At 53.1% G+C, this 14,423-nt stretch overlaps 1 protein-coding gene and 2 non-coding genes across 3 annotated transcripts in view; 2 read left to right on the forward strand and 1 right to left on the reverse strand.

Annotated features, from left to right (window-relative positions):
• Window positions 1-3,715: 3,715 nt before the first annotated feature.
• Window positions 3,716-3,797, forward strand: TRNAL-UAG. Its single transcript has one exon. It is a non-coding gene; the product is annotated as a tRNA-Leu (tRNA).
• A 177-nt stretch (window positions 3,798-3,974) lies between these two features.
• Window positions 3,975-4,046, forward strand: TRNAG-UCC. Its single transcript has one exon. It is a non-coding gene; the product is annotated as a tRNA-Gly (tRNA).
• Window positions 4,047-8,563: 4,517 nt separating this feature from the next.
• POLR2A (RNA polymerase II subunit A) overlaps window positions 8,564-14,423 on the reverse strand; it is a 37,130-nt gene continuing 31,270 nt past the window's right edge. The window contains exons 26-29 of the mRNA XM_032237867.1: window positions 13,266-13,452; window positions 12,113-12,226; window positions 10,261-10,410; window positions 8,564-10,168 (exon numbers count right to left, since the gene is read on the reverse strand). Coding sequence (XP_032093758.1) covers window positions 9,033-10,168; window positions 10,261-10,410; window positions 12,113-12,226; window positions 13,266-13,452 — 1,587 coding nt within the window. The 3' untranslated portion in view covers window positions 8,564-9,032. The remainder of the gene's footprint in view (window positions 10,169-10,260; window positions 10,411-12,112; window positions 12,227-13,265; window positions 13,453-14,423) is intronic.

Raw genomic sequence — 14,423 nt, forward strand, 5'->3', positions numbered from 1 at the left:
GAGGAAGCGGGGCCGCCCAAGGGAAGCCGAGCTCGGCCGGCCGCCAGCAGAAGCAGCAGCGCCCGGTGCCGCGAAGAGGCTCAGCCCGGGAACTGCGGGGCAGGGAACGCCCGCCGGAGGGGGACGGCCCGAGAGCCTCCCCGGATAGGAGCAGTCTAACTTAGGCCAAAGTTTGGGGGTCTTGTGGTTTCCAGCTCCAGAACCCATCATCCCCAGCCCGCATCAGCTTGGGGAAACGATGAGAGTCAGTGAGAAGCAGAGCCTCCCCGGATAGGAGCAGTCTAACTTAGGCCAAAGTTTGGGGGTCTTGTGGTTTCCTGCTTCTGGAGCTCCAGAACCCATCATCCCCAGGCCGCATCAGCTTGGGGAAGCTATGAGAGTCAGTGAGAAGCAGAGCCGCCCCGGACAGTCGCAGTCTACCTTGGCCAAAGGTTTAGGCGTCTCGGAGAGATGGAACTCCAACTCCCATCATCCCCAGCCCGCATCAGCTTGGGGAAACGATGAGAGTCAGTGAGAAGCAGAGCCTCCCTGGACAGTCGCAGTCTACCTTGGCCAAAGGTTTAAGGGTCTTTCCCTGCTTCCCGGCTGGGTGGAGCTCCAGAACCCATCATCCCCAGCCCGCGTCAACTTGGGGAAACGATGAGAGAGTCAGTGAGAAGCAGAGCCTCCCCGGACAGTCGCAGTCTACCTTGGCCAAAGGTTTAAGGGTCTTTTCCTGCTTCCCGGCGGGGTGGAGCTCCAGAACCCATCATCCCCAGCCCGCGTCAGCTTGGGGAAGCTATGAGAGTCAGTGAGAAGCAGAGCCTCCCCGGACAGTCGCAGTCTACCTTGGCCAAAGGTTTTGGGGTCTTTTCCTGCTTCCCGGCGGGGTGGAGCTCCAGAACCCATCACCCCCAGCCCGCATCAGCTTGGGGAAACGATGAGAGAGTCAGTGGGAAGCAGAGCCTCCCTGGATAAGCGCAGTCTACCTTCTCCCTGCCCCCCCCCACCGGGAGAATTGCGATTTGCTCACATTTGACCCGCCGGCTTTCTGGAAGAGGTGGTACTCCAAGCCCCATCATCCCCACCCCCCCAGGTTGATTCTGAGTGGGGGGGGGGAAACAACGCTGGGCTGAGATCCGGGGATTCCCGGCAGTCCAACTCCCCCACCCCCCCGAGAGAGCAGCTATACCCCACTTTTCCCACACTGGCGTCTCGGAGAGATGGGACTCCAACTCCCATCATTCCAGCCGGCACGATTGGGTAATAAGCTGAAGGCTTCAAGGCTCCGGGGTCCTGGGCAGAGATTCCCGGGGTCGAGGGGGCGGGGGGAGGCTAGGGGAGTGGGGGGGGGTCTCCAAAGGGGCTGTTCCCCCTTTTGCTTGGCTGATTTCCGGACGGGTGGGACTCCAAGCCCCATCGTTCCCGGCCAGCATGCAGGCTGCACTCCAGGAAAGCTGCGCTGGGCGGAGATCTGTGCATTGGGGAGGAGCTGGGGAGGTGGAGGTGGAGCTAAGTTGGGAAGGAGGGTCCTCGCCCCCTCCCCACTTTCAATTACGCCCCTCCCCACTTGCAATCACGCCCCCTTCCCATTTAGCAATTATCCCCCTCGCCCCCTCCCCACTTTCAATTACGCCCCTTCCCCACTTGCAATTACCCCCCTCGCCCCCTCCCCACTTTCAATTACGCCCCTCTCCCCCTCCTCACTGGCAATCACGCCCTTTCCCCATTTGCAATTATCCCCCTCGCCCCCTCCCCACTTGCAATTACGCCCCTTCCCCACTTGCAATTACCCCCCTCGCCCCCTCCCCACTTTCAATTACGCCCCTCTCCCCCTCCTCACTGGCAATCACGCCCTTTCCCCATTTGCAATTATCCCCCTCGCCCCCTCCCCACTTGCAATTACGCCCCTCCCCACTTGCAAATCACGCCCCCTCCCCATTTGCAATTACCCCCCTCGCCCCCTCCCCACTTTCAATTACGCCCCTCTCCCCCTCCTCACTGGCAATCACACCCTTTCCCCATTTGCAATTATCCCCCTCACCCCCTCCCCACTTGCAATTACGCCCCCTCCCCACTTGCAATCACGCCCCCTTCCCATTTAGCAATTATCCCCCTCGCCCCCTCCCCACTTTCAATTACGCCCCTTCCCCACTTGCAATTACCCCCCTCGCCCCCTCCCCACTTTCAATTACGCCCCTCTCCCCCTCCTCACTGGTAATCACGCCCTTTCCCCATTTGCAATTATCCCCCTCGCCCCCTCCCCACTTGCAATTACGCCCCTCCCCACTTGCAAATCACGCCCCCTCCCCATTTGCAATTACCCCCCTCGCCCCCTCCCCACTTTCAATTACGCCCCTCTCCCCCTCCTCACTGGCAATCACGCCCTTTCCCCATTTGCAATTATCCCCCTCACCCCCTCCCCACTTGCAATTACGCCCCCTCCCCACTTGCAATTACGCCCCCTCCCCACTTGCAATTACGCCCCCTCCCCACTTGCAATCACGCCCCCTTCCCATTTAGCAATTATCCCCCTCGCCCCCTCCCCACTTGCAATTACGCCCCCTCCCCACTTGCAATTACGCCCCCTCCCCACTTGCAATCACGCCCCCTTCCCATTTAGCAATTATCCCCCTCGCCCCCTCCCCACTTTCAATTACGCCCCTTCCCCACTTGCAATTACCCCCCTCGCCCCCTCCCCACTTTCAATTACGCCCCTCTCCCCCTCCTCACTGGCAATCACGCCCTTTCCCCATTTGCAATTATCCCCCTCGCCCCCTCCCCACTTGCAATTACGCCCCTCCCCACTTGCAAATCACGCCCCCTCCCCATTTGCAATTACCCCCCTCGCCCCCTCCCCACTTTCAATTACGCCCCTCTCCCCCTCCTCACTGGCAATCACGCCCTTTCCCCATTTGCAATTATCCCCCTCACCCCCTCCCCACTTGCAATTACGCCCCCTCCCCACTTGCAATTACGCCCCCTCCCCACTTGCAATCACGCCCCCTTCCCATTTAGCAATTATCCCCCTCGCCCCCTCCCCACTTTCAATTACGCCCCTTCCCCACTTGCAATTACCCCCCTCGCCCCCTCCCCACTTTCAATTACGCCCCTCTCCCCCTCCTCACTGGTAATCACGCCCTTTCCCCATTTGCAATTATCCCCCTCGCCCCCTCCCCACTTGCAATTACGCCCCCTCCCCACTTGCAATCACGCCCCCTCCCCATTTGCAATTATCCCCCTCGCCCCCTCCCCACTTTCAATTACGCCCCTCCCCACTTTCAATTACCCCCCTCGCCCCCTCCCCACTTTCAATTACCCCCCTCGCCCCCTCCCCACTTGCAATTACCCCCCTCCCCACTTGCAATCACGCCCCCTCTCCATTTACAATCACCACCTCTCCCTCTCCCCACTGTCATTTAAGCCCCTCCCCCTCCCCACTTGCAATCACGCCCCCTCCCCACTTGCAATTATCCCCCTCTCCCCCTCCCCACTTGCAATCACGCCCCCCATACTTAGGGGGCTAACCTCGACCCCCTTAATTGGAGGACTGAACCCCCCCTGTTGAACCCCCCGCTGCACATCCGGGGAAAGACCCAGGCCCATGGGGGGGTGTCCCCCAACCTTCTTTCCCCCCCCCTCCCTGCCTGTGCCTCCCTCCCTTTCCCCCCCCCCCCACTCCGCCTCGCCAGACTTAAAAATGTTTGTGCCTCGCTTCCCGCTGGCCCCCATCGGAGGTAGCGTGGCCGAGCGGTCTAAGGCGCTGGATTTAGGCTCCAGTCCCTCCGGGGGCGTGGGTTCGAATCCCACCGCTGCCAGATGGTTTTCTTTCCCCGAGGCTTTTTTGTCGGAAGGGGGGGGGGGACACGCGGCAGGAAGAAGCGCGTCGCTTTCCACGCGCGTCGAGACGGTTTGCGCGTTTCTTTTAATCACGCGAGTCCCGGCGTGTAAAATCGCCTTTATGTAGACCTTTTCGCCTCCCATTTTCGCAACCGGCGTTGGTGGTATAGTGGTGAGCATAGCTGCCTTCCAAGCAGTTGACCCGGGTTCGATTCCCGGCCAACGCAGTTAATTTTTTTTTTTCCCTCTCCTTCTTGCAAATTCATTTTTCTTTGGAGAAAGTCAATTACATATTTCTGTGCAAGAGGCGTTTTTTGGTCCCCCCGCCCCAATTTGTAAGAAGCTCCCCGGGCAGGACAACAAACGCCCCCTGCTGGCCTGTTGAACCCAAGCCAAAATAAATAAATAAATGTTTTCCAGGAAGCCAGATTTGCAAGGCCAGGAAAAGGGGGAATGCAAACGCCCAAGAAATGGAAACAATTCTAATGATTCCTCGGCTTCTAGAAGCCAGCTGTTTGCAGGGCGTGCAAGAAGGTGGGGGGAAAGCGTGCAAACCGCCTTGGGAAGAGGGATTTTCGGTTTCTCGTGCGGCTGGTCTACCTCGCAGGGGGGTTGTGCCACAGGATTTGCTGCAGGATGGGAAAGGGAGGACTCCACTGGAAAGACTTGTGGACTTCAACTCCCAGAATTCCACAGCCAGGCATGCTCAGTTCCGATCTAAAGCGACAGCATTTGTTGTTCTCCTTTGCTAAATAAGTTTCCTTCTTTCTTTTTCTTCTCCCTCCCCCTCCTTCCTCCCTCTCTCCCTCCCCCCCTCTCTCAAACAGACACACGCACACAGAGAAGTTGGATCCCTCTCTCACTCACTCTCAAACAAACACAAACACAGAAGTTGGATTGGATATATTTTCCAATGGCTTGAAAGCAGCTCCTCTGCCATAACCCTCCCCCCATTCCCCTGCTGCCTTCCGATCCGAGCCTTTGATTGCAGGTGGAGCCACGTTGCCTTTTCAAACTTGTAATCAGTGAAGCTGAGCTTATATACTTTTATCCAGGTGTCTGTATCTGTGTGTGTGTGTGTGTGTGTGTGTGTGTGTTTGAAAAGACAACGTGGCTCTGCCTGCAATCAAACTACACTTGGGGAGGGAGAGCGCTTCCCTCCAGCCTTTGCCCAAAGCCCCGCGCACCAGGAGGATGAAGTTTGAATTCCTCCCCCTCCCTCCGACCCACACGTACCTTTTCCAGCTGTTTCAGAGAGGATTTCAACTCTGCTCTTGCCTGCCATCATGAAAAGAAACAAAAAAATGTAAAAGGAAAAAGGCTGAGGTCGCTCAGCTAACAGAGCGTTTTTTTTACTGGCCGGATGCTCTATCCTGTTGCCAATGCGGAGTTTTGTTCAGCAGATAAATTCTCATTGTGCCCAGACAGAGAAATATCTACCTACCTCACGTTAATCATTTTAAGGACCGTTCAAAATTCCGGCACTGTTAACCGTGACCGAAGACCCTTTTTCACACTTAGTGACCGTTGCCGCATCCACGTGATCAAGTCACGTGATCAAAATTAGGGTACTTGGCAACGGGTTCATAATTAGGATGGTCACAGCATCAGGCAATCCCCCCCCTTCTGCGAGCAAAGTCAGGGAGGGAGCCAAGATTCGCTTAACAACCTCATCGCAAACTGAACCAAACGGTGCGGGTTCGTTTAACAACCACGGTGGCAAGAGAGGTCTTAAAATGAGGCAAAATTGGAAAAAAAATGCGCTTCAACAAAGGTCTCGCTTAGTAACAAAAGCGTTGGGCTCAATTCTGGTCGTAAGTCGAGGCCTACCTGTACTTTGGGGGGTGGGGTCAACGGCGCCTGCCTCTGGAGGTTTGATCTTCTCAGCCCTTGCCAAAGTTGCTTCTCTGTGTAGTAGACAAACCATTTGCACACAGGCCCACAATCTTCTGTAGTGTTTTTCAACAACTTGAAGATGGGTGGACTTCAACTCCCAGAATCCCCCATGCTGGGGGAAAGGGGCGGGGTTAGGGAGGGACTTCCTTTTTCTTTGCCTATTGGGACACAGTGATCTTAAAAGTACAGGAAGTCCTTAACAGGATTCGCTCAGCGACGGTTCAAAGTTATAACAACACTGAAAAATGTGACTTGCGATGGGTCCTCATGCTTATGACCGTCACAGCTTTTCCTGTGGTTGCAATTTGGGTGTTTAGCAACATGTCCCGGGGATCACATGGTCACTATTAGCAACCCCAGCTGGCTTCCGATGAGCAAAGTCAATGGATAAGGTGGCAGGTCAGGGTTACATGATGCCTCACTTAATGACCGTGGCAAAAAAGGTTGTAAAATCAGGTCATGTGATACATCACTTAATTACCATCCTGCTTAATAATAAATTTCCCAGTATTGGGGTTTGAGGCAGCCTGATTTGCACCCGTGACAGATGTTTTAATGAGCCTGGCGGGCTTCCAGCCTCAATTTTACGCCTCTGGGAATGACCCCAGGAAGTGAAACTGACCACAAAGCATGCCAAAATGATGAACATTGAGCCGAAAGGGAAATGAAAATAAGAGGTGTTCTTCACTCATGACAACTCTTAAAACGGGGTGGGGAACAATGGGCCTTTTATGACTTGTGGACTCCCAGAATTCCAGAGCCAACATGGGGAACGGTGGCCCATTTATGACCCATGGACTTCGACTCCCAGAATTCCAGAGCCAACATGGGGAATGGTGGCCCTTTTATGACCCGTGGCCTTCAACTCCCAGAATTCCTGAGCCAACATGGGGAATGGTGGCCCCTTTATGACCCGTGGACTTCAATTCCCAGAATTCCCGAGCCAACATGGGGAATAATGGCCCCTTTATGACTCGTGGCCTTCAACTCCCAGAATTCCTGAGCCAACATGGGGAATGGGCCTGTTATGACTCCTGGCCTTCAACTCCCAGAATTCCAGAGCCAACATGGGGAATGGTGGCCCCTTTATGACTCGTGGCCTTCAACTCCCAGAATTCCTGAGCCAATATGGGGAATGGGCCTTTTATGACTCCTGGCCTTCAACTCCCAGAATTCCCGAGCCAACATGGGGAACGGTGGCCCCTTTATGACCCGTGGACTTCAACTCCCAGAATTCCCAAGCCAACATGGGGAATAGTGGCCCCTTTATAACTTGTGGACTTCAGCTCCCAGAATTCCAGAGTCAACATGAGGAATGTTGGTGGCCCCTTATAGACTTCAATTCCCAGAATTCCTGAGCCAACATGGGGAATGGGCCTGTTATGACTCCTGGCCTTCAACTCCCAGAATTCCTGAGCCAATATGGGGAATGGGCCTGTTATGACTTGTGGCCTTCAACTCCCAGAATTCCAGAGCCAACATGGGGAATGGGCCTTTTATGACTCCTGGCCTTCAACTCCCAGAATTCCCGAGCCAACATGGGGAACGGTGGCCCCTTTATGACCCGTGGACTTCAACTCCCAGAATTCCCAAGCCAACATGGGGAATAGTGGCCCCTTTATAACTTGTGGACTTCAGCTCCCAGAATTCCAGAGTCAACATGAGGAATGTTGGTGGCCCCTTATAGACTTCAATTCCCAGAATTCCTGAGCCAATATCGGGAATGGGCCTTTTATAACTTGTGGACTTACCAATATGGGGAACAATGGCTTATTTATGACTTGTGGACTTCAACTCCCAGAATTCCTGAGCCAATATGGGGAATGGGCCTTTTATAACTTGTGGACTTCAACTCCCAGAATTCCTGAGCCAATATGGGGAATGGGCCTTTTATGACTTGTGGACTTCAAGTCCCAGAATTCCTGAGCCAGCTAGCTTTTGTGATCCCTAGTAGAGATAATTCCGGCCTCCACTCCGTCCTTTTTGATTGAGCATCTCTTCCAAATACTTTATTCTCAGCTGGCGCCAAAAAGCCCGAACTTTCGGGCACTCCCACCACATGTGGCAGAAGGTCCCTCGGGCAGCATTACGTTTCCCAACATCGTGGCGATACGTTTTTTGTTCATTTTAGCTCATCTTGTGGGTGGGATGTGCCACTTATAGGACACCACAAGGACACACACCCACACCCGGTTGGAATTTCGGCTCTGGATTGTTCTCAAGTCTCCTTTTTGTGAAGTTCGGTCGTAACTTTGGTCGTGAGAAGTGTTTGTATTCCGAAAGGGAAGCCCACCACCCCCATTTGCACAATTTCAAACTCCCCAAAACGCACACTCACAAAGTCAACTGTAAAAAAGTTTATTTTTATTTTTTTTTTGTCCAGAAAGTTAGCAATTTTGCAGAGGGGAGGGGGGGGGAGAAAACACCCACAAAAGCAAGAATCTCAAAACGCTCAACGCAAGAATGTCGCTTCAACGAGCCCCCGTTTCGCTTCCTCCCTCCCTCCGTTGCTGGGGAGGGGGCTGGGGGGGCTGACTATTGTCCTACGGGCCACATCAAAGCCTCTCAGCCCCCCTTCACTCTGACATCCGCGCCCCCCCCCAGATCATACACACGCACCCCGCCTCCATTAGCGGGAAACAAGCAGAACGAACGGGGGGGGGGGGTGTAATCTGGATTTATTTTTTTTAAAACATGCTATGCAGGACTCAAAGGAAAACTTTGCCAAAACCAGGTTTACGCTCCCCCCCACACACACACATAAAAGATTTGAGTTAAAAACACTGCGAGAGTTTCGGGGTGCCCCCCCTCCCACAACGCGTGGAAATGAAGACACAACTCGGCGAAGTCAAGAAACCTTCTAAAAAATTTTTTTCAACATAAATAAAATTTCAACCGGATTACAACAGAAAACCTACAACGGAGGTCCTGGGGAAAATGGGGGGGGGGGGTGTGTGTCAGCAGGAATCAGGGTAACAACCCCCCTCCCAACTTCGGGTTATTAGGAAATTAGTTTTACAAGGTTGGCTGTTTTTTTTGTTTTTTTCCTAAGAAACAGGCAGAAAAGAACAGTCGGAAGGAAGAATCGCGACCACCACCGCCGAGAGGGCCGCTGAATTAAGACAGTCCCCCCCATGCCCCCCCTATAAAAATCTTGTTTTCCTTTGGCAACTGGGCAAGTCAGCCGCCCCACCCCCCACATCCCCTAGGACTCTCGCGTGTCTGCCCCACCTGCCCCCCAAAATGTCCAGAACTTCTCAACAAATCGTCAACCCGCCGTTGCGCCACGACTCCGCTCCGTCCGGACGGGAGTCCCTTCAGTTCTCTTCGTCGCTGTCGTCTGGACTGATGGCCGGGCTGGTAAGGCTGTAGGTGGGCGATGTGGGGCTGTAGCCCGGAGAGGTCGGGGAGTAGGTGGAGCCTTTGGGGGAGGTGGGGGAGTAGGTGGGCGAGGTCGGGCTGTACTTGGGGGAGGTGGGCGAGTAGGTGGGCGAGGTCGGGCTGTACTTGGGCGACGTCGGGGTGTAGACGGGCGACGTCGGTGAGTAAGTGGGGCTGGTCGGGCTGTACTTTGGCGTGGTCGGGCTGTAGGTGGGCGAAGTCGGGCTGTACTTGGGGCTGGTCGGGCTGTACTTGGGGCTGGTCGGGGTGTATTCCGGAGAGCTGGGGCTGTAGGACGGGCTGGTCGGGGTGTACTTGGGGCTCGTCGGGCTGTAGCTGGGCGAGCTGGGGCTGTAGCTAGGCGACGAGGGGGTGTAGGTGGGCGACTGTGGGGTGTAGCGGGGGCTGGAGGGGGAGTAGCTGGGCGAGGTGGGACTGTAGGACGGGCTGGTTGGGGAGTAACTGGGAGACGTCGGGCTGTAGTTTGGAGACGTCGGGGTGTAATTAGGAGAGGTTGGGCTGTAGCTGGGAGAAGTCGGGCTGTAGCTGGGCGAAGTTGGGGTGTAGTTTGGAGAAGTCGGGCTGTAATTCGGGCTGGTGGGGCTGTAGCTAGGAGAGGTTGGGCTGTAGCTGGGAGACGTCGGGCTGTAGCTGGGCGATGTTGGACTGTAGCTGGGGCTGGTTGGAGAATAACTAGGTGACGTCGGGCTGTAACTAGGACTGGTTGGGCTGTAGCTGGGCGACGTCGGGCTGTAACTGGGCGACGTCGGGCTGTAACTGGGGCTGGTTGGAGAATAACTAGGTGACGTTGGGCTGTAGCTGGGGCTGGTGGGGCTGTAGCTGGGCGACGTTGGGCTGTAGCTGGGCGACGTTGGCGAGTAACTCGGGGAGGTGGGGCTGTAGCTGGGGCTGGTGGGGCTGTAATTGGGACTGGTCGGCGAGTACGAAGGAGAGGTGGGGCTGTAGGAAGGAGAGGTGGGGCTGTAGCTGGGGCTTTGCGGGGTGTACACCCCGGGCGAGCGTGGCTCGTAGGCGGGAGAGGTTGGGGAGTAGCTGGGAGACATGGCGCCCCCTGGAAAAGCAGAAGGAAAGCGACGTTAAGCCAGGACTCCACCCTTTGAGGACGGCATTGGGAAGGAGAGCGGGATTGGGGTAGCCACGTACCTGGAGACGGAATGTAAGGGCTGGAAGGTCCCGGAGAGCCGGGGGAGCCGGGAGTGGGCGACCAGGCGGGGGAATACCCGGGGCTGTAACCGCTGGCATCGGAAGCCGCGCTGGGGGAGAAACTGGCGGCCCCAGGGGTCATTCCGCTCCCTGCAAAGAGGAGGAAGAGATACAGATGAGAAACCAGCTTCCCCCCCCTACAATTTCTCTACTCCTTCTTTCCTACATCCTTCTTCTTCCTTCCTTCCTCTCCCTTTTCCTCCTTCTCTCCCTCTCTTCCTTTCCCTCCCTTCTCCTTCCCATCTTTCTCCTTCCTTCCTTCCTTCCCTCCATCCCTCTTCCCCCCTTCATCTTTCCTGCTTTCCCCCCTCCCTCTCCCCTTTTCCTTCCTTCCTTCTTCCCATCTTTCCTTCCTTCCATTCTTTTTTCTCCCTCCCTTCCCTTTTTCTCCCTCTTCTTCCCTTCCTTTTCTTTCTCCCTTCCCCGCCCCGCAGGGCTGTGAGCAGAGGGCACTTTGGCCCCTGGGGGGCAATTAACAGGAAATCAATTTAACGAGACCCGCCCGCATTCTTCTCCTCCTCCCCTTGCTCTGCGCATCCTACAATGCTGATGTTGGCAGGCGGGAAGCCCCCTAGGACCGACCCACCCCGGGGGTGGGGGGCGAAGGGTGGGCTGCATATTTGAAGTGCTGTCAAACTTCAACACCCACAGTGGAATTCTCCGATTAGGAAGCCAAGAATTTTTTTAAAAGGGGGAAACGGCTTGGCGTGTGCCAAGTTCACCGAATCGTTTTGATTCCAAATAGACCTACAGAAATTGGAGATTTTTTTTTTTGCCTGACGCCCCCGAGATCCTGCGACGCATATTTCCGTGATAATAATAATCCAAAAAGGGGGTTGGGATCAGTTCTCCCTGCCTGGGGATCCATCGATGGGGGCCTTCATCGCTTGATGGATGGAAATCAGCCCATCCGTACAAACCCCCATCGACGGGAACCCCTGATTAATAGTGATATGTACTTGGAGGTCAGGGTGCAGGCAGATACATATATGGCTGAATGTAGCATATCTTTATGAGGGTTCTCATTTTTAATGTGTGCCAATGTGCCCACAGTAAAAAAATGACAATAAAGCTAAGCTTATCTTAGTTACCCTAAATCTTATATGTTACCTTGAATCTTAAATTTTATCTTAAATCTTACCTTAGATTTTATCTCTTCTTAAATCTTACTTTATCTTAATTCTTACATTATATTAAATTTTATCTTAAATCTTAATTTTATCTTAAATCTCTTAAATCTTACTTTATCTTAATTCTTAATTAAATTTTATCTTAAATCTTAATTTTATCTTAAATCTTCTCTTAAATCTTACTTTATCTTAATTCTTACATTATATTAAATTTTACCTTAAATCTTAATTTTATCTTAAATCTTCTCTTAAATCTTAATTTTATCTTAAATCTTCTCTTAAATCTTACTTTATCTTAATTCTTACATTATATTAAATTTTACCTTAAATCTTAATTTTATCTTAAATCTTCGCTTAAATCTTACTTTATCTTAATATTTACATTATATTAAATTTTATCTTAAATCTTAATTTTAGCTTAAATCTCTTAAATCTTACTTTATCTTAATTTTTACATTATATTAAATTTTACCTTAAATCTTAATTTTATCTTAAATCTCCTCTTAAATCTTACCTTAATTCTTACATTATCTTAAACTTTATCTTAGTTCTTAACTTATCTCTTATCTTAACTCTTAACTTTATCTTAAATCTTATCTCATCCCATCTCGTCCTAAGCCAGGAAGGGGCACCTTCTCTGCAGGAGGCCCGATGGTACTTACCCACACTGGGGGACCAGGCACCGTAGGCTGGTGTGGCACCTTGGTTCCATGGGGTTGTGGCCGGGGACACCCCACCCATGGGGCTGGGTGCAGAGCCGAAGAACATGCCGGTAGCTGTAAGGGGAGAAAGAGGAGGGTCAGCAGGGAAGATGTTGGGGCAGCGAATAGGTGCAAAAGTCCCAGATGTTTTGTCTTCCAGATGTGGGGTGTGACCTGACTCTTAATTATAACCCCTCTGGGGCTGGAGGATAACCGGGGCCTTCCCCAACCGGGGCCCTTCAAATCTGAGGCCGATAAACAGATTGCAGGGAGTCCGCGACTTACAACGGTTCATTTAGTAACCGTTCAAAGTTACTACGGCATGAGCAAAGTGACTTATGGCCGTTTCCCATCGCAGAGTCCCCATTCACAAAGGTCAGATGCTTTGCAACTAACTCATAGTTACGACGGTCGCAGTGTCCCGGGGTCACACGATCCCCTTTGCGGGGGGACGGGACGGGGACCCGATTCACTTAACAACCGTGTGACTAAATTTAACAACCGCAGATTCACTTAACAGCCATGGCAAGGAAGGTCGCAAAAGGAGGTGAAACAGACTTAACAAAGGTCTCATTTAACGGCAGAAATGTTGGGCTCAATTGTGGCCGTAACGTTCGAGGACTACCTCTGTACAGGTTGAACGTGATTTGCAACCATTCGCTGCTTGGCCAAGTTCCACAGCTGCCGGAAAAAAAGTGATTTATGACCTGTCCTCGCACTTACGACGGTGGCAGCACCCCCCCACGGTCACATGGTCCAAACCAGGGCTGCTGGCAACCGGCATCTATTCAAGTCATGGCCATTTGCAACCATCCCAGGCCGGGCTTCCAACAAGCCACGTCCACGAGGGAAGCCAGATTTCGCTTCAGCGACCGTGGGATTCACTTAACAACAGTGAATTGTTTGCTTAACTCACTTAACAACCGCCTTGCTTAGCAACGCTAATTCTGGTTGTAGATTGAGAACTACCTGTAGAGGGAGGGGATTCTGGGAGCTCAAATCTCTCCCAATCCAAATGATAGGATTCCCAGCTCTTGCAACCGGGGGCTCCTCTCCCAGCCCCTCCCCTTTCCCAGACCCCCCCCCCTCCCCAAGAGAGGCAACCCAGACTTACGGCCCCCAACGCCCAGCCCGGTGATGTTGGTGGGGATCTCCATGCCAAATTTGCATTTCTCAGCATCCAAAAGCAGGTCGAAGCAACCGGTGCCGGCGGGGGCCAGCTGGCCCAGCATGATGTTCTCCGAGACCCCTTTCATGGGGTCGCTCTCGCCGTGGGCGGCCGCCTCCATCAAGACGTCGACCTGGGGGAAGGCGAGAAGAGCCCCCCGTTGGTGGGGATTTGAGCCACGGCGCCACGGCAGAGCCAAACTCCCTCCCTCGGTCCCGCTCGCAAACGTCCGGAGAGCAAGTGTAGCAGGTGGGAGGAAGGGGTCAAGCGAGGAATTAGCCTGGACTCCCTCCGTAGGAGCCAAGACAAGAGGGCCAACTCTCAACCCGGTTGAATCCCCCTTACAGCAGGGGTGTCAGACGCCGTTTCATTGTGGGGCGCATCAGGGCTGTGTTTGAGCTCCGGTGTGGGGGAGGGGGGGACTGGGGACGCAGGGTGTGTGTGGCCAAGGTAGGTGTGGCCAGCTCGACGTCACTCCTGTTGGGGGCACCTGTGGTGGCCAAATGCTAAGGCAGAACTTCCCACCGACCCTCCCTCCTTCCCTCTCATTATAATCTCCTTCCTTCCTTCCCTACCTTTTCCTTCCCTCTTCATTCTTTCTTTTTCCTTCCCTTTTTTCCTTCCTTCCTTCCCTACCTTCCTTTTTCTTCCCTCTTCATTCTTTTTTTCCTTCCCCTTTCTTTTTCCTTCCTTCCTTCCATCCCTTTCCCTTTCCTCTTCATTCTTTCTTTTTCCTTCCCCTCTTTCTTTTCCCTTCCTTCCTTCCCTTTTCTTTTTCTTTTTCCTTCCCCTTTCTTTCTTTTTCCTTCCTTCTCCCTTCATTCTTTCTTTTTCCTTCCCCTCTTTCTTTTCCCTTCCTTCCTTCCCTTTTCTTTCTTTCTTTTTCCTTCCCCTTTCTTTCTTTTTCCTTCCTTCTCTCTTCATTCTTTCTTTTTCCTTCCCCTTTTTTTCCTTCCTTCCCTCCCTTTCCTCTTCATTCTTTCTTTTTCCTTCCCCTTTCTTTCTTTTTCCTTCCTTCCCTCTTCATTCTTTCTTTTTCCTTCCCCTTTTTCTTTTTCCTTCCTTCCTTTCCTCCCTTCCTTTTCCTTCCCTCTTCATTCTTTC

Source organism: Thamnophis elegans, chromosome Z (assembly GCF_009769535.1).
Source record: "Thamnophis elegans isolate rThaEle1 chromosome Z, rThaEle1.pri, whole genome shotgun sequence".
NCBI classification, from domain to species: Eukaryota; Metazoa; Chordata; class Lepidosauria; order Squamata; family Colubridae; genus Thamnophis; species Thamnophis elegans.